The sequence below is a fragment of the Primulina eburnea genome, chromosome 12 (genome assembly GCF_022965805.1).
Source record: "Primulina eburnea isolate SZY01 chromosome 12, ASM2296580v1, whole genome shotgun sequence".
NCBI lineage: Eukaryota > Viridiplantae > Streptophyta > Magnoliopsida > Lamiales > Gesneriaceae > Primulina > Primulina eburnea.
In genome coordinates, this window is record NC_133112.1 from 31,924,988 (window position 1) to 31,943,474 (window position 18,487).

The 18,487-nt window shown below is 36.4% G+C and overlaps 2 protein-coding genes across 2 annotated transcripts; one reads left to right on the forward strand and one right to left on the reverse strand.

Annotated features, from left to right (window-relative positions):
* Positions 1-1,309: 1,309 nt before the first annotated feature.
* On the reverse strand, positions 1,310-3,874 carry LOC140806803 (uncharacterized). The gene is made up of 4 exons (XM_073163335.1): positions 3,269-3,874; positions 2,603-2,959; positions 2,467-2,497; positions 1,310-2,079 (listed from the first exon to the last, which is right to left on the reverse strand). Exons 1-4 carry the CDS (start codon positions 3,872-3,874, stop codon positions 1,310-1,312), a joined length of 1,764 nt encoding a protein of 587 aa, XP_073019436.1.
* Positions 3,875-7,273: 3,399 nt separating this feature from the next.
* On the forward strand, positions 7,274-9,436 carry LOC140808379 (aldehyde oxidase GLOX-like). Its single transcript, XM_073165489.1, has one exon. The coding sequence runs from the start codon at positions 7,469-7,471 to the stop codon at positions 9,281-9,283; it is 1,815 nt and encodes a 604-aa protein (XP_073021590.1). The 5' UTR covers positions 7,274-7,468; the 3' UTR covers positions 9,284-9,436.
* The last annotated feature ends 9,051 nt before the right edge of the window (positions 9,437-18,487 follow it).

The window sequence follows — 18,487 nt, forward strand, 5'->3', positions numbered from 1 at the left end:
AAGCAGCCCAGTCTGAATCACAGTAGGCTTGAATAGAGAAAGTATTACTTGCAGATAGGAGAATCCCCAAGCCTGGTGCATATTTCAAATAACGCAAGACGTGCAATGCAGCATCCAAATGAGATTGTTTCGGGGCATGCATAAATTGACTGAGGACTTGTACAGCATAGGAAATATCTGGTCTCGTAATTGTCAGATAGATGAGGCGGCCAACTAGCCGTTGGTAAACATCTGGACTAGACAACAAAGGATCAGAGATTGCAAGAGCAGATTGCTTCCCTTTGAACTCATCAAGTTCATGACTAGTCAATTTTAGATGCTGTATAATAGGAGTATCACAAGGCTTTGCACCCATCAGACCAGAATCAGCGAGTAACTCGAGAACATATTTGCACTGATTGAGATAAATCCCCATCTTGGATCTGGCAACTTCAATGCCAAGAAAATATTTTAAGGAGCCAAGATCTTTAATATGAATGTTGGAATGCAGAAAAGCTTTTAAATTTGATATGGCTTTCATGCTACTCCATGTAACAATAATATCATCCACGTATACTAGCAATAAAGTGATATGATCCGAAGCATGTTGAACAAAAAGAGAGTGATCATTAGCTGATTGAACAAATCCAGCAAGTTTCATAATACTAGCGAATTTATTGTTCCATTGCCGATAGGCTTGTTTGAGGCCATATAATGACTTAAACAATCGGCAAACAAGCTGCTCCCCCTTAGTAGAACACCCATGTGGCACACGCATATATATCTCTTCATCCAAATCACCGTGGAGGAAGGCATTAGTAACATCCATTTGATGAATAGGCCATCCTTTCGCAGCTGCAACACTTAACAAACATCTTATAGTGACAATTTTAGCCGTAGGAGAAAAGGTGTCGTGATAATCTATCCCTTCTTGTTGTGTGTATCCTTTGGCCACAAGGCGAGCTTTGAAACGATCAATAGTTCCATTCGGATGTCGCTTAATCTTGTACACCCACCGACAACCAATAGGCTTCTTTCCAACCGGTAATTGGACCAACTTCCAGGTGTGATTTGATTCTAAGGCTGCTAGTTCTAGGTCCATGGCTGCCTTCCATCTAGGATCTAGGATGGCCTCATGATAAGAATGAGGCTCTCTGTCAAAAGAAATCGAGGCCAAAAAACTTTGATATGGTTGAGAAAATTTTGAATAAGTGACATATCGATTGAGAGGGTATGAAGAAGAGGCTAGGTTACTGTGAGACAAAGTAGGACAGGAGTAATCCTTGGTCCAGACAGGAGGTTTAAGAGTGCGTGAGGATGTTCGTAATGGCTAGGAAGCAGGAAGAATATGTGAGGATTCAGACAGTGTTGGACTTTGTGTTGTAGGAGGAGGTATAGGAGAATGATCTAAAACAAAATCTGATTGAATTGAAGAAAATTCAGGTGCAGTATATGGAGGAAAGACTGGTTGATAATGAATGGGAGATACAAAGGGAAAGATACTTTCATGAAAAACAACATCTCGGGAAACAAGAAATTTTCGAGTATCAAGATTCATGACCTTGTATCCTTTTTGAGTATTGGAATATCCCAAAAACACACAAGCACTTGCTCTAGCAGAAAATTTATCCTTAAGAGTAAGGGTTGTAGCATAACACAAACAACCAAAGACACGAAGATGACAATATGATGGGAGCTTATGAAACAGGAGTTCGTGTGGTGTCTTATTTTTCAGCAATCCAGTAGGGGTTCGATTAATGAGATAGCAAGCTGTAAAGACACAATCCCCCCAGAATTTTAAAGGCAAAGAGGATTGGAAACGCAAGGCTCGAGCAATATCAAGTATATGCCGATGTTTGCGTTCAACAACCCCGTTTTGTTGTGGAGTATATGGGCAAGAACTTTGATGCACGATACCCAAAGAGTTGAATAACAAGGTGCATTCACTCTTGAAAAAATCACTTGCATTGTCAGTTCGAACGATTTTCACAAGGGTGGAAAATTGAGTTTTAACAAGTTGGAAGAAATTCTTGAGAAGTTGTAACACATCAACCTTAAATTGCATGAGATAAACCCAAGTTGCTTTTGAAAATTCATCCACTATAGTGAGAAAATATCGCTCACTATTATATGTGGGGGTGTGAAAGGGTCCCCATATGTCAATATGAAGTAAAGAAAAACAGCAAGAAAACTTCGACAAGCTGACCAAGGGAAAATGAAGTCTAGTTTGTTTAGAGAACGGACAAACAGTACAATGAGGAAAACTTACATTTTTAGGTATAAAAGGAAGTAATTGCATTCGAGACATAGGCATATGTCCTCAACGCTTATGCCAAATAAAAGAATCATCACAAGCTTTAGTCAAAGTAATGCTACTATCAACAGAATTATTACAGATAGAATTGAGACAAGAAACAGAGGATGAGCTGGAATTTGAGCTTGAGAAAAAACTTGAGTTAAGATGATATAGTCCATTCGATTCTTTACCAATCCCCATTAATCTCCCAGTCTTGAGGTCCTGAAACAAACAAAAGTGGGGATAAAGTGTAACAAAACAATGATGATCTTTGGTAAATTTGGAAATGGAGAGGAGATTGAATTTGAAATCTGGTATATGTAGTACATTGGTAAGATTGATGGAATTAGTGAGCAAAACAGACCCCATCTTATGTACACGAGCCTTAGTATTATTTGGCAATCTCACAAACTTAGATGAAGTTGCCACAGAACCATAATTTTGCAACATATTAGAATCCCCAACCATGTGTTCAGTAGAACCACTGTCAATTATCCAATGAGAGGACGAATTAAGTTTATCAGATATACCTGCCATGTTGTTCACTGGTTCAGCTGGAGAGTGATCCTTATGTGTTCCCAATAGCTTCAAAATTTCAGCATACTGAGCAGGTGTGAAAATAGATGGGACAGTAGTGGTTTTGTCTGCTGCAACATCAGTGGTGGGTAAAAGTGAAGCCTCTACCTGTATCCCATCAGTTAAGTTTGCAGAAGGCCTCTAATGCCGAGGATTGTCCTTGTAAAACCTTCCATTCTGCCCCTTCTTACTAGCAGTAGGCTTATACAGCTTATGGTTTGTAGGATAGCCAACAAGCTTATAACAAAATTCCTTAGTGTGTCCATTCCAATTACAGTAATCACATGTTAAAACATCTTTTTTTTGATAATTTGGCTTGCCTTGGACAGAGAAAGCATGTGTCGATGTTGGGAGTTCAGTTGCAGATATTGACCTATGCGACTCTTCTTGAGATATAATTGAAAAGGCTTGGCTTACCGATGGCAGAGGTCGCATCATCAAAATCTGACTTCTAAGTGGGGTATAACTCTCATTTAATCCCATCAGAAATTGTAACAACTTTTGTTGTTGATCATGAGCTATATATTGCCTCGCTGTAGCACATTCACAAGAAGGAAGAACTACCAATGACGAATACTCATCCCACAATTGCTTCAGATTGCAATAGTAACTTGAAATAGTGTTACCAGCTTGTGTTAGTCTCCCAATATCTCGGTGTAAAGAAAAAATCCTAGAACCATTAATCTTATCATATTGTTCCTTGAGATCGGTCCAAACTGAGGATGTATCAACTGCATAAACGATTCCTCCAAAAATTTCTTTTGAAACAGAATTCATTATCCAGGATAAAACTAAAGCGTTACATCTCTCCCATTGATGTAAAGTAGGATGATCGAAAGCAGGTCTTTGGCATGTGCCATCAATAAAACCAGTTTTATTTTTAGCTCGTAACGCAATGAGCATGGCTCGACTCCAAATTCCATAGTTATCGGTGCCTATCAAATGATGTGTAATGAGACTCATACCTGGGGTATCAGAAGGATGTATGTAAAGTGGATCATTGAAGCCGATGTTAACCGCCATAGATGAAGTTTGGAGAAAAGCCGATCTGCGATCAAAAAACACCTCGCACTGAATAAAACTCTGAGAAATACCAGAGACAATGCTCGTGGACAGATTCTCAAATCTGCATAACAGAGGAGCTACGAAATCAAACAAAACCGAAGAACAATTCAGGCGACGATCGCAAAGGATCGCTCTGATACCATGTTAAAAGAACAAATATTGTGCGGAAGCCAAAGAAATTTTATTTCTGAAATCTGAAAACTAACTTTGCACTGGTCTGTACATACACATTTATATTCTAATAAACGTGTGTTGTCTAAGCTAAAAGCTAAAAAGCGTGTTTATATATTTAACTACCAACAAAAAGTAATACTTTTTCATAGATGGCTCAAATAAGATATATCTCGCAAAATATGACCCGTGAGACCGTCTCACATAAGTTTTTGTCAAAACTAAAAACACATATAAGCAAACACATAAAATGAAAATGAAATTTTCCCAGAAAATATTAATTTTCACATACAAAGTGATTTGATATAATTATATTTATAGCGATGTTATAAAAAGCGCGTTGAAGTGTGGGAGCGAAGTTTTAAGTTGTTTAATCTTAAATGGGATTATATGAGCTTAATCTTCAAAAAAATATTTCCATTTGAATTATAATTTTGATTATCTCAAACAAATAAATGGAGTAAATAATGTATAAATATTATAAATTTAAGTGTAATTCATCAATTTTTTGTTAGATTATAATTTAATCTATTATATCATTCCTTTCATCCATCGTCATCAAATACAAATCCAATTTAATCGGACTACTTTAAAACATTAGCTTAATATCTCCATGTTGTAAAGTATCAATATATACTGCATATTCATCAGCTCTTCACTTAAATATCAAATTAAGGGTGTGTTTGGTTGAGTGGATTAAATAAGGATAGATTAATAGTTAAATATTTATCGTTAAAATTTTAAGATATTTTAATAATCATTTTGACCCGGTTTAAGATCCAATTTTATTCATCAAATTATCCATAAAATTGGATCTTAAACCGGGTCAAAATGATTATTAAAACAACTTAAAATTTTAACGATAAATATTTGACTATTAATCTATCCTTATTTAATCCACTCAACCAAACACACCCTAATGTACATTGCTAGCATCAAATGCTAGTAAAAATTTTAATGGATAAATTATCTACTTTTTGTTCATTAATTTTGTTTTTAGAAAAAAGTCGCACCTAAGCATTATTAAACATGATTGTATATTGCTAGCATCACTTATCAATATGGTCAACCTATGTTTGATCTTTTTTTATATCATTTTTTACCAAAGCCAAACGTTTTTAGGCAAGGTTGAAGCTTAAATGTTCTCAATCGAGGCTTGATTAAGTATTTTAGAACATTGATTTATAAATGTGTCTATATCAAGTAAAATTATACATAAGATATATAAAATTGTGTTAATATATTATGATGTATTGCACGAGTCAATCACCCGGCACTACAAGAAATTTGTCATTCAACAACACACATACGTCAACGGGTTTTCACTAAAACCGTCGTTTTTTATTTTTTACAACGGTTTTTTAGAAAACCGTTGTCGTATAGCATTTTTTAAAGTAAACGACAACTGTTTTATATTAATCTGTAGCAATTAGCGACGGTTAAAAACAACCGTCGCTTAATAGCAACCGTGTATGATTTACCGTCACTAATAGCGACGGTTAATCAAAAAACGTTGCAACTTGTCTATAAATAACAGCGTTTTCACTCTATTTTCCTCCACACCACTTCACAATGCTTAAAATTTTTCTCTCACACGATTTTAGTTTCGATTTAGGGTAGATATTTTCGCTTCAATTTATTGTAAATTTTTAAAGTTTTAGTTAAGATCATGAATGTTGTTAGTGTAGTCAGATTGTAAGTTTTTTTTCTAGATTTATTAAATTATTAAAAGTAATAATTTTTTTATTTTACTGAAAAAATTAACGACAGAAATCATAACTAACCGTCGCTAAACGTAGCGATGAACTCTATGGAAAATCCGTCGCTAATTTAAATTACCGACAGTTTATTAAACCGTCGCTAATTTTTTACGTCTACGAATACGGTTTTTAACCATTGTCTTTGAGCACACCCTTTAACCACATGACCTTTAACAACGGTTTTACAAGACCTACGACAACGGTTTCACTGTTGTCTTTAGCCTTTTTTTTGTAATGCGGAAAAAAATATATATATACTGTAACATTTTCTGCAACATTCTCTGTTACAATATCAATTAATTACACACACATATATATAAAATTGAACATTAGAATCTAATTTATCATAAAATTCAGATTAAAATGAAATCAATATTTCTCGATAAAAATATTAAAACAATAAAGATCTTAACCTCAAATACTCAACGGGTCTTTGAGCATGAGACATCAAAATTTGAGCTCGAGCACAAGAAGATGCTCGGACAAGTCGTGTTCGACGACTTGAACTTGATCAAGATCAAAATGGAAACGCGATTTTCTCAAATTGCTGGTGCTGAGTTGCAGCTTTAATTCCCTAATTTATATGCATTCTTCTCACTATCCAATATTAACCCCACGAGCATTAAGTTTATTTTATTACCATTCAACTACTTGTGGGCTTTGAGGAGATATTTCGAGATTTTATTGATGGCCAAAATTATTCCGATTTGTGATACAGTGACATAAATATCTTTAATCGATCATTTTTTATTTTATTTTCGACATTTTCGACCAAGCACTATGTTCATATGCATGTAATCGTGATCTTTATTAAAAACTTATACGTGAATACCATCTTGAAAAATTAAAGCATATAGGTAGCCGTGGGAGCAGGGACGTAACCAGAAATTTTTTTGATCTTGGGCTGAACGAGACTAGCGTGAAAATTTTTTTTCGATTACTTTGCGTGAAATTTCCAACAAGACTAGCAGTCATATTTTTGTTTCTACGGCCGAAAATACCCTCAAGAATGAGCTACCAAATTAGGCTAATATTTTTTAATAAATTAAAAATACAAGGTTAAAATTTTAAAAAAAAAACCAATCCATATTTCTAATTAAGCCTAAAATTATAGCCTGAACTGGAACCCACCCCAGTCTTTGGGGTGGCTCCGTCCCTGCGTGGGAGCACCCCTCTCATTATTCTAACCAAAGATTAAGAAAATGGTCAAAATGAATCAAATACATATGCTTCTTCCTTGCATAATTGATTATATAAAAATAGGTCATGATTGGGGATGGAAATTATATTGGGGAGCATGTAAGAATTTAGAACGCGGAAATTAAATTCATCGAGAGTTGATTTAGGAACGCGGATTTCAATTAATTCGCGTTCCTTAATCAACTCTCGATGAATTTAATTTTCGTGTTCTAAATTCTTGCATACTCCCCAATATAATTACCACCCTCAATTATGGCCTATTTATATATTATGCAAGGAAGAAGCAAATCTGAGCGTAACAGAAAGATTTACGATTCCACTTTGCCGAGTAACAGTTCATTCTGAATTGAATTTATAGCCATCTTCAGGATTTTTGTTTCAAATCAAGAAAATCGAAGAGAACCCCTTCCCTTATCTTCAAATGAAATTCAAGAAATTCTCTCTTGTGCTGTTTCTTGCCATCACTCTCTTGCTCTTCACTTCCACTTCACAGCGCCACCCACACCCCAAACCTGCCTTTTCCCCGGCTGGCCTCGCCTCCACGGCGGCCTCCTCGTCAAGATTCCAACCACAGATCTCGTTTCCAACCTTCCCTTTCACCATCACCACCTCACACCACACAGCCGTTCATGTCACCGGCGGCGGAGAATGGACCCTTTTACAGAAATCCATTGGTGTCTCCGCCATGCACATGCAACTCCTCTTCAACAACAAAATCGTCATCTTTGACCGAACGGATTTCGGTCGTTCAAACCTATCATTACCTTCTGGGAAATGTAGGTACAACGACGAGGCCATCATAGAAGATTGCACTGCTCACTCCCTCCTATACGACGTCGCTTCCAACACCTACCGCCCGCTAATGGTGCAGACAGACGTCTGGTGTTCCTCCGGCTCCGTTAATTCCGCCGGAATTCTCATTCAAACTGGTGGATATCACGGAGGAGACCACAAAATTAGGATATTTACTCCATGCAGCCACGATGAATGCGACTGGATTGAGCTGCAGCATGAGACTTTATCTGTTCAGAGATGGTATGCGTCTAATCAAATTCTTCCTGATGGGCGTGTGATTGTTGTCGGTGGAAGAAGGGCTTTTAACTACGAGTTCTTCCCCAAGAATTTACTCGAAAAACGGGTTTATTATTTCCCATTTTTGAAAGAAACCACAGACCCGGCAGAAGAGAACAATCTGTATCCATTCTTGCATCTATTGCCAGACGGGAATCTCTTCGTTTTCGCAAATCAACGCTCTGTAGTTCTGGATTACGTGAATTACAAGATTATAAAAGAATTTCCGGCGATTCCAGGTGAGAAAAGATCGTATCCTGCGACAGGTTCATCGGCTATGCTGCCGCTGAAGCTAAATCCCCCCATCGCAGATGGGTTTTTTACGCTTCCACCAGTTTCACCGTCGGTGGAGGTGATGGTGTGCGGGGGTGCAAGAGGTGGCGCGTACATCAATGCTACGAACGGTCATTTCATGGCAGCTTCTAAATCATGTGGAAGAATCCGGGTTACGGATCCGAATCCTAAATGGGTCATGGAAAACATGCCAATGGGTCGAGTAATGCCCGACATGCTTATCCTACCGACCGGAGACCTCATCATTTTAAACGGAGCAGCTAAAGGAACAGCCGGGTGGGAATCCGCAATTGACCCGGTACTGAACCCGCTTCTCTACAGACCTCACGAATCCGACCCGAAGAAAAGATTCACCGTGCTCAAACCCAGCAAAATCCCAAGACTCTACCACTCCTCAGCCACCTTGTTGCCAGATGGCAGAATCCTAGTTGGGGGAAGCAATCCACACGTAAGGTACACCTTCACCGACGTGAAGTACCCCACGGAGCTAAGCTTAGAAGCTTTCTCTCCGCCGTACGGGGCGGAGAAATACAGCCATCTCCGCCCTTCAATTCTCTCCATCGAGGGTCCAACAGACAATGTCTTATCCTACTGCCAGGAATTCTCCATCACTTTGAGCATGACGATGTACCAGCCTGAGGGAGAGTACACCGTAACAATGGCTGCACCTTCATTTGCTACTCACTCTTTCGCCATGAACCAGAGACTCCTGGTGTTGCACATTGCTAGTGTAGAACAATTATCTGTATTTGCTCATAAGCTGACGGTGTATGCACCGCCAACACCTAACCTCGCGCCACCGGGCTATTATATGCTGTTCGTGGTGCACCAGGGTGTGCCTAGTCATAGTGTTTGGGTAAGGATTAAGTGAGTTTGAGTGGAGACAAACTTTAATTTTTTTTTTTTTGGATTACTGAATTCTTTTCAGATATTCTTGAAATGCTCAGATTCAATTCCTAGAATGTAGTTAAACAATTCTAGCTTCGAACTTGTATTATCATACTTATGTCTCTCGGCTCCAACTATTGTTCAAATTTTGCTTCCTATCTTCCCTTTACAAGTTTGAATTCCAGCTCGATCCTTAAAAAAAATTCTGGGAATTTCTTAAATTAGGAAACATTGTCACCAATCGTGGCGAAAATGTCGGTGGGCTCGATGGCAGGACAGAATTGAAATGTCTTTATGAGTCTTTAAACATTTGCAGACAGAAACCACGTGCATACGGCCTTTGCCTACGGGGAAATTTTAAATTTTTGAGAGCTGGAATGCACTGCAATAAATGTAATTTCTACCAAATTGCTCCCACAAATAATTGAAATGAGATTTAAGGATTTCTTTTTAAGGATTTCTAGGGAAGAGATCATTTCATCGAGTTAAGAGGCTTTTTGGGCTTTAAATGTGAATCGAATAAGCTGAGTAAGTGAAATGTGAAGGAATACACTAAGCATGTTGGGTTCTTCGACACTCCATGGATTTGTCAACCCAAAATATTAGGAATACAGACGAACATCATGGGATACCGAAGGTTGTTACCGTGGAACAAAAAAAATCCAAAACATAAATGTTAAGTAGTAAAATAAGAAAAAACAAAAAAGTAGTACGTACAATAAGAGAATATATGCCTAAAAAAATTTAATATAGAGTGAGATTCAATGAGAAAATTGATTACATATTTATATAGCTGTGATGTCTCGAAAATTTTTAATCCATATGAATCACGTGCGTGTAAGTTATTAAATTCTTTATGTATTTTATTAAATGATTTTAATGCATGTTTATTTCATTAAATTGTGTTTTAATTCATGATTTAAGAATTTGCATTATTTTAATAGTAATGTTTAATTGATACACGTTAAAATGTTTTATTGAGTTTTATGCTTCAGGCGATTATTCGAGGCGAGATCGAGGAAAGGAGACCGGGACGATTTTTTGTAAATTTTAATGCGGTATTTTATTTTAAGTTAAGGATGGGGTATTTTAAATGAATTATTTAGTTTTAGTAATTTAATGATTTAGTTCATGTATTTAGTGATGTTAGGATTTTGAAACTTTTAAAGAATTAGTATTGGAACATTTTATTTTCAAATTAGAAGATTTTATAAAAAAAAAAATCATAATGAGTTAGCAATTTATTAATATTCTAAATAATATTTTATATGGTATTTTAATTAATATTTTAATTAAATTGTTAATTTAGTTAACATTTTAATTAGCACCATAATGATGCAATTAAGCAATTTATTTCCTATTTATTTGATTTACATGTAATCCAGTATTTTAGTAGCAATTTAATTAGTATTTTTATTAGCATGTTAAATAATTGTTAGATATATTTTTGTAATATTAATTAGTCAATTGTCCTACTAGCTTATTCATACCCACACGTTTCTTTTATTTCTTTTTGACAAATAGGTATCACACACCTATACACTTTTATACTTTACACTTCCTAATTAACACACACCACACACATATAATATGTAACTATTTTTATACACACAAACACACATGAAGCATACACACACATCCGAACACATTTTTCTTTCAAGCTTTTTGACTAAAGGAAGAGAAAAGATTTTAAAACTCTTCTACCTCAAATGATTGTCTCCATTATTCTCTCTTTCCCTTTCCCTTCATCAAGTGTAAGTTTTCTGAAAATTTTTCCAGCATCATTTCATTGAGGTTATTTAAAGAAAATCGAGCCAAATTCATCCCGGATAGTCTCTCGCTCCGTCTCCGCTTCGGTATCGTCGTTACGGTATTTTTAAATATCAAAAGGCACGTATATTCTATTCTTGATGCATCGATCTTGTCATATTATGCGTTGTGTTGTTATTTATGCAAAAATTATATGTGCGATGCGTAGAAGTTTGAGCAATCACGTCTAGATCAAGTTTGAAACAATTTTGGATCACCAAATTCACGTTTTTGTTGTTCTGTAAAATACTGCGATTTTTCGGTACATATTTTGAGAAAACTTTTAATTACAAAAACGTAGATCTTTTCGATACGTTCGATTTGATATAAAATTCGAGTTATTTGGATTAAAAACGAGTGAGTTATGGTGTTTTTAGTATGACTGCTATTTTTAGATCCGAAAACTCATGTTTCGTTGTTCTTTTGAAAACTGTAATTTTTCGGTACATATTTTGAGAAAACTTTTAATTACAAAAACGTAGATATTTTTGATATGTTCGATTTGATATAAAATTCGAGTTATTTGGATTAAAACGAGTGAGTTATGGAGTTTTTAGTATGACTGCTCAAATCGTGTTTCAAGAAAGTTATGAATTTTAATATGTTCTTGAAGTTTTTATGTTGCAGGCTTTGTTGGAAATCGACGGGTGATCGTTGCTGCATATAAGAAAGTTAGTAATGATGTTTAGAGTATTTTTGAGGTTTTGATTCATGTCGTTAAGAGCTTGAATTATTAAGATGTCGTAAGAAATAAACTTTAATATAAATGACAATATTTTGGGTCGTATGAATTGTAGGGTGATTATAAAAGTTTAGTTCATTGTTATGGTGTCCTAGAATGGTCTCATAGTGATGAATCTTGATGTCTTATGTGTTAATTGGGAGAATAGACATGTCGCAAAATTTTCATAAAATAATTCGTCGAACAGAGCGGACACGGACCCGGACACGGAGGTAGGCACGGTGTCCGTGCCTTCTTATTTCATCACAACAATTTTTAAGCGCACGGACACGGACCATGATACGGACCTAGGGACGGGGTCCGTGTACCTTCAGATTTTAGGTATATTCTTTTATTATTTAAGGTTTGATTTGAGGTTTTATACCATGGTTTAATATGATGTTTTACAGGGTTATGTCATGGGAAATTATAGAATGTTCTAAGAATCTATTTAGCTTGGGATTAAGCATGACATTTACGTTTAAGTTGTACAAGTTAAGTTTATGTATTCATATTAGTATGTTGCAGCAACGACCCGATTGACATCCAACGAATCCCTCAATACAAAGTAAGTATGTATGACGTGCAAAGAAAATATTTGAAGTTTTTGAGGTATGCTAAATGTCTTGTGACCAAAAGTGAATGTGTTTGGAAGTCGGTGAACGTGGCCGAGGACCTCTCCACCCCGTTAAATTATGAACGGGTTTGAAGTTAGGATTGGAAAGCGTTAAATTATGAACGGGGACCAATCCGCCCGTTAAATTATGAACGGGTTAGATCGTGGTTGTGAAGCGTTAAATTATAAACGTGGATCAACTGGCCTGTTAAATTATGAACAGGGATCTCATGTATGTGGCAGTGGATACGTCCCTGTCAGCCCAGTACTGTGGTTTGTCTGATCAGATATTTATTATGTTATGGGTCACTTGCTTTGAAACATCCTCTACGCAAAATGATGAAGTTAAGTATGTTGAAGTATGAAAGCATGTTTAAAGAAAAGTTTATGTGATGTCACGTCATATTATGTATGCATGTATGTTCAAAGTTTATGCAAAGCTCAAGTTTATGAAAGTTCAAGTTATTATGCAAGTTCCAGTTTCAAAGTATGTATGTTCAAGTTCAAAGAAGTTTATGAGATTTCAAAGTTATTATGAAAGTTTAAGTTTATTAAGAGTTCAAGTTTATTACGCAAAGTTTAAGTTTCAAGTATATATGTTATATTTTGAAGTTGTATGTGGTTTTATTATGTAATACTCGTTATTCCCAGTTTATACGTGTTGAGTCTTTAGACTCACTAGACTTGATCGATGCAGGTGTGTATGTTGATGAGGAGACAGGAGGTGGCGACCAAGGGGCAGGCTTGGACTGAGCGGAAGGCTAAACCCGAGGACCACTATGTTTATGTTTTATGAAAACTTTAAAATATTATGTTTTTCTGTTGGTTGTGAGATGATTTGGAATAAGTACTTTGTTGGAAAATTTGAGTATGGGATGTTGATTTTAAATATTATTATGTTGAATGATAAGTAACGACTGTATGAATTTTATGTTTAAGAAAATTTTTAATTTTTCCGCAAATTTTGAATGGTAAAAAGTACGGTACGTTACAATAGCAGTCCTATTGTTTCACATTCATGGACATTGATGCGATCATGGACAGCCAAGCTCCGAGGACGGACATGGAAACACATGGGAGTGGCGTTTGGAAACCAAAAGAAAATCATTCAAGCATTGTTGGAGAAATCCGAGGCTACACGGACCTCCACACGGACCTGCACACGGGGTCCGTGTCCTTCACAACCCGAGATGAGCAATTCCAGTGCCTGCATGGACCTGGAGACGGACCCAGGCACGGGGTCCGTGCCCTATGTATTTGGCGAAGAAAGTGCCTACACGGACCCGTACACGGAGGTGGGCACGGGGTCCGTGTCCCTTGTTTCCGACTGAAGTCTATTTACAGAGCCTACACGTACCCAGACACGGAGGTCTGCACGGGGTCTGATCGAGCAAAACTTTCACAGTAAAATCTCCAATAAAAATAAATAAAAATTCAGGCTCGAAATAATCGCAAGTGCACGATGTCAAGTTATACTAAAACGTATAAGAGTACGAGTATCGATCCCACAGAGATTGATTAGACAAATTTACTTTAAATTAAATTCTTTAATCAATTAAAACGACAATTGAATTACTTATTAACTAAATTAATACTAAAACACTAAATTGAAACAAACACGTTAAAAATAATATAAACTAAAATAATAAATAAGCGAGTGTTAGGATCTCGGTTCACCTACCCGTCGTTAATTTAATTAATTAATATCGACACTGATTTACGCTTTTGACAGGATTTCCTAAGCAATTAACATACTCTCTCGAGCTATGCTAAACTAATTCTACACGAAAGAATAATAAAATCTCTTTTATTATTTACTAACGGTGAATTGCATGTCGATCTATGAAATCCCTTAGTTTTCGCTCTACTGGACTATGACTACCAACGTGTATCCAACTTCATATCTCTATGTAAATTGTAGATCCACGGATTATGCTACTTGTTCCTATCGCAAGTTATTCTCTCGAACTCACCCACAATATTAGATATTATTAAAGTTAGCTAGGCTTTAACAATTCAATGTAAAATAATAGCACAATCAAGAATGAATCAAAAGTCGAGAATTAAATAATCAAACAACGGTTCGGGGTCGGATCCCCTAAATCCTAACTACAATAAAAGAGTAAAGAGGAAACGCTGTTGAGTTCTTGTTCCGGTTCCGTTGAGCTATCGCCTGCTACAGTGCTCTCCCTTCCAAATCGCGGCGCCCCCTCTCGTGTATTAGGTTAGGTGGTTTTATAGAGTCCATAAAATTTGGAAACAAATCTTCTCGGATTTCGTCGCTCGCTAGGGCGGCCACTTTTGACCGCTGGGGCGAGTGGTTCTCGAATAAAAATCCTTGGCCGCGTCTTTGGTCTCGCTGGGGCGGTCACTTTTGACCGCCCTAGCGAGAGGTTCGCGCAAATACTCCTCGGCTGGATTAAAATGCTCGCTGGGGCGGTCACTTTTGACCGCCCTAGCGAGGCATTCTCGCTGCTCTGCATATAAAATCCCCCTTTTTGGTCCAATTCCTACAAAACAACCACAAAATACACGAGATCAGCCAAATGCTAAATAATGCTAAATGAATGCTAAATTAAACTAAAACAAACTAATATGATGCATGAATGCGACTCGAAACTAACACTAAAAACACGTAAAAACGAGTCCTATCAACCCCCTCATACTAATCTTTTGCTCGCCCTCGAGCAAAATAGGTGACAAGACACAACAAAAACTAAAAACAAAAACAAAAATCAAATAAATAAAATAAAATGAAAACTAATTCAATGATATGTAATGGCTCAACTCATGCATCAACAAATCTGAAGTATATTTTCCATTGATCAATGTACAACACAAGTCATCGCACACCCCTTGAAATTTCCACACTAATTTTTATGCGTTGAACGTGAACGTGTGTGAGTGCAATGTTGTTTCCAGTATCGTGTCTTTCAAGTAGATTCATTCCTGAAATTTGCAAGATAACTCGATTTACATGTTAAATGCAAGTTCACTTTCATGCTCCAGTCTCCACTCATTGCTAACCAGTAAGTACAACTAATTAGGACTTCATATTTGCACGTTAGGATTCACTTATTATCAGAGTATAGTCAATTGATTAAAAGACGGGAATACACAGCTCATTTTCATTATGCACTTGTCAGATTTTTTTTTTATCCGACATTCCTCGTCTCCTTACATCTCCAACTTTTTAGCCTAGGAATAGGATTTCATTCCTTTATTTGGCTCCCCCTCACCTTACATCTAGTTCCTTTTTACAAGAAACTTTTTTTTTTTTTTAAGTGCACAATTTTCACTATGTACTCCATATTCAAATCCATAAAAAAAATTTTCTAATTCATTATTGTGCCACTGGTTAGTAACTCATTTCATAGACATGCACTCAAGTTCAACTCACACCTCATGCTTCTCAAATTCCCCACAAAAATTCAAAATTGCACTACTATTCACAAAATTCACTAGTTACAACATGTGTTTAAAAATATTCAACATTCAAGCAAAAATTTCATGCTTCAACAACAGGGGTGTCTAAAACTTAATGAAGAAACAAGATCAATGAGCATGTTTATCATCAATTCGCATTCATCATTGGCCAAATTTCATCATCCAATTTTTTTTTTTTTTTTTTTAAATGATACCAAATAACTAAAAGAAAATACCTACCCCACCCCCTCATACTAAAGTCGTGCAATGTCCCCATTGCACTAGACGACATAGAAAAATTAAATAGATAGATAAAACCAAACAACTAAATGCATGCATAAAAAAAAAAATTTATTAATAATTAATAATTTAATAAAAATAAAATAAAAACTCCCCTGGTTGATTATATTGTAGTAGTTGTAGACATCAATCATCTCCTATTGTACGAGCTCCTAAGGCCATCAATCTCCCACGTCCTCCAGTATGCTCACCTGGCACAAAAGAAATTGAGCAAAATCAAATAACCACGAAACCGGGACTCAATGCAACAACTAAAATGAAAATAAATAACTAAAATATAAAACGCTTGGGTTGCCTCCCAAGTAGCGCCTGATTTCTAGTCGTCGGCTTGACCCTCCGAAGTCCTTATCAAAGAGCGGCTGATGCCCAAAGTAAGTGTCATATGACACCACATCTGGGTCTGGATTCCAAATGCCCTCAAGTCTGGCTAGATATAGGCACATTAAGCTCGTCACCTCAACAACACACAACTCTGAATAATCGGCATGAGATGAGAAAAATAGTGTCGGCACTCCTTTATCAGAAAATTCTTCAAAAATCTCTTCCGACTGAGGCTCATTTACCAGCGAAGGATCAAACAACTCTAGATTTTCAGTCTTATCCAACTCATTCTCACTATCTTGGTTGTTTGAGTCATCATCATCAAACCAAACCGGATCGATCACCGGTTGAGTATCTCGCTTCACTTCATGTTCTCGGCGACTCTGAAAGATGGATTTCTTGATATTCTCTATTTGCTCCTCAAGGTTGCGCAGAGAATTAATTTGATTTTCTATAGCTACCTCAGTCAGTGCCACATACCTATCCACGGTATCTTCTAGTTGAGTCGTGATCAGTTCATGGCTATCTCTCTCATCATTTTGAAACTCAAATGGTTGGTCTATAAACTCTGGGTAATGATCTTGTGTGTGTTGATGACTCCAACACTGTGGTGAAAGATCCCAATATCTATGGTAGTCAAAGTCCGCCATATCACCCAACAAAAGTATCATTTTCTCATCATCTCGGCAAAATAGTGGACTGCCTGTTGTTAGTGCTCCGTCGATCACCCATCTTCGTGTTAGTGCATCCAAACCATTAAGGAAAAATTTAAGAAGAGAATAGTTAGAAAAATCATGATACAGGAAATTGTTTGCTAAATAATCGAATCTCTCCCATGCTGCGTAAAAAGGCTCTCCGCGTTGTTGGGCAAATCTTGTGAATACTTTTCGATGAAACATCTCAAAGTATTGCACAAGAAAATTTCCTGCAAAAAGAAAATAGAAAACGGTAGATCACGCAGGAATAAAATAAAATAAATAACTAAAAAAAATTAAATTAACTAAAGAAAATAACAAAAAGAAAAATTTGTCAATTTCAATCCCCGGCAACGGCGCCAAAAACTTGATCGAGCAAAACTTGCACAGTAAAATCTCCAATAAAAATAAATAAAAATTCAGGCTCGAAATAATCGCAAGTGCACGATGTCAAGTTATAGTAAAACGTATAAGAGTACGAGTATCGATCCCACAGAGATTGATTAGACAAATTTACTTTAAATTAAATTCTTTAATTAATTAAAACGACAATTGAATTACTTATTAACTAAATTAATACTAAAACACTAAATTGAAACAAACACATTAAAAATAATATAAACTAAAATAATAAATAAGCGAGTGTTAGGATCTCGGTTCACCTACCCGTCGTTAATTTAATTAATTAATATCGACACTGATTTACGCTTTTGACAGGATTTCCTAAGCAATTAACATACTCTCTCGAGCTATGCTAAACTAATTCTACACGAAAGAATAATAAAATCTCTTTATTATTTACTAACGGTGAATTGCATGTCGATCTATGAAATCCCTTAGTTTTCGCTCTACTGGACTATGACTACCAACGTGTATCCAACTTCATATCTCTATGTAAATTGTAGATCCACGGATTATGCTACTTGTTCCTATCGCAAGTTATTCTCTCGAACTCACCCACAATATTAGATATTATTAAAGTTAGCTAGGCTTTAACAATTCAATGTAAAATAATAGCACAATCAAGAATGAATCAAAAGTCGAGAATTAAATAATCAAACAACGGTTCGGGGTCGGATCCCCTAAATCCTAACTACAATAAAAGAGTAAAGAGAAAACGCTGTTGAGTTCTTGTTCCGGTTCCGTTGAGCTATCGCCTGCTACAGTGCTCTCCCTTCCAAATCGCGGCGCCCCCTCTCGTGTATTAGGTTAGGTGGTTTTATAGAGTCCATAAAATTTGGAAACAAATCTTCTCGGATTTGGTCGCTCGCTAGGGCGGCCACTTTTGACCGCTGGGGC

What these genes read in the sequence shown, in the direction of transcription:
- LOC140806803 (XM_073163335.1), bottom strand. Translation starts at nt 3,874, where the DNA reads ATGGCGGTTAACATCGGCTTCAATGATCCACTTTACATACATCCTTCT. An exon ending in ATTCCATCAATCTTACCAAT is followed by an intron (nt 2,498 to 2,602) that starts GTACTACATATA and finishes TGTTTGTTTCAG; the next exon opens with GACCTCAAGACTGGGAGATT. An exon ending in TGGGAGATTAATGGGGATTG is followed by an intron (nt 2,080 to 2,466) that starts GTAAAGAATCGA and finishes TTCTCACTATAG; the next exon opens with TGGATGAATTTTCAAAAGCA.
- LOC140808379 (XM_073165489.1), top strand. Translation starts at nt 7,469, where the DNA reads ATGAAATTCAAGAAATTCTCTCTTGTGCTGTTTCTTGCCATCACTCTC.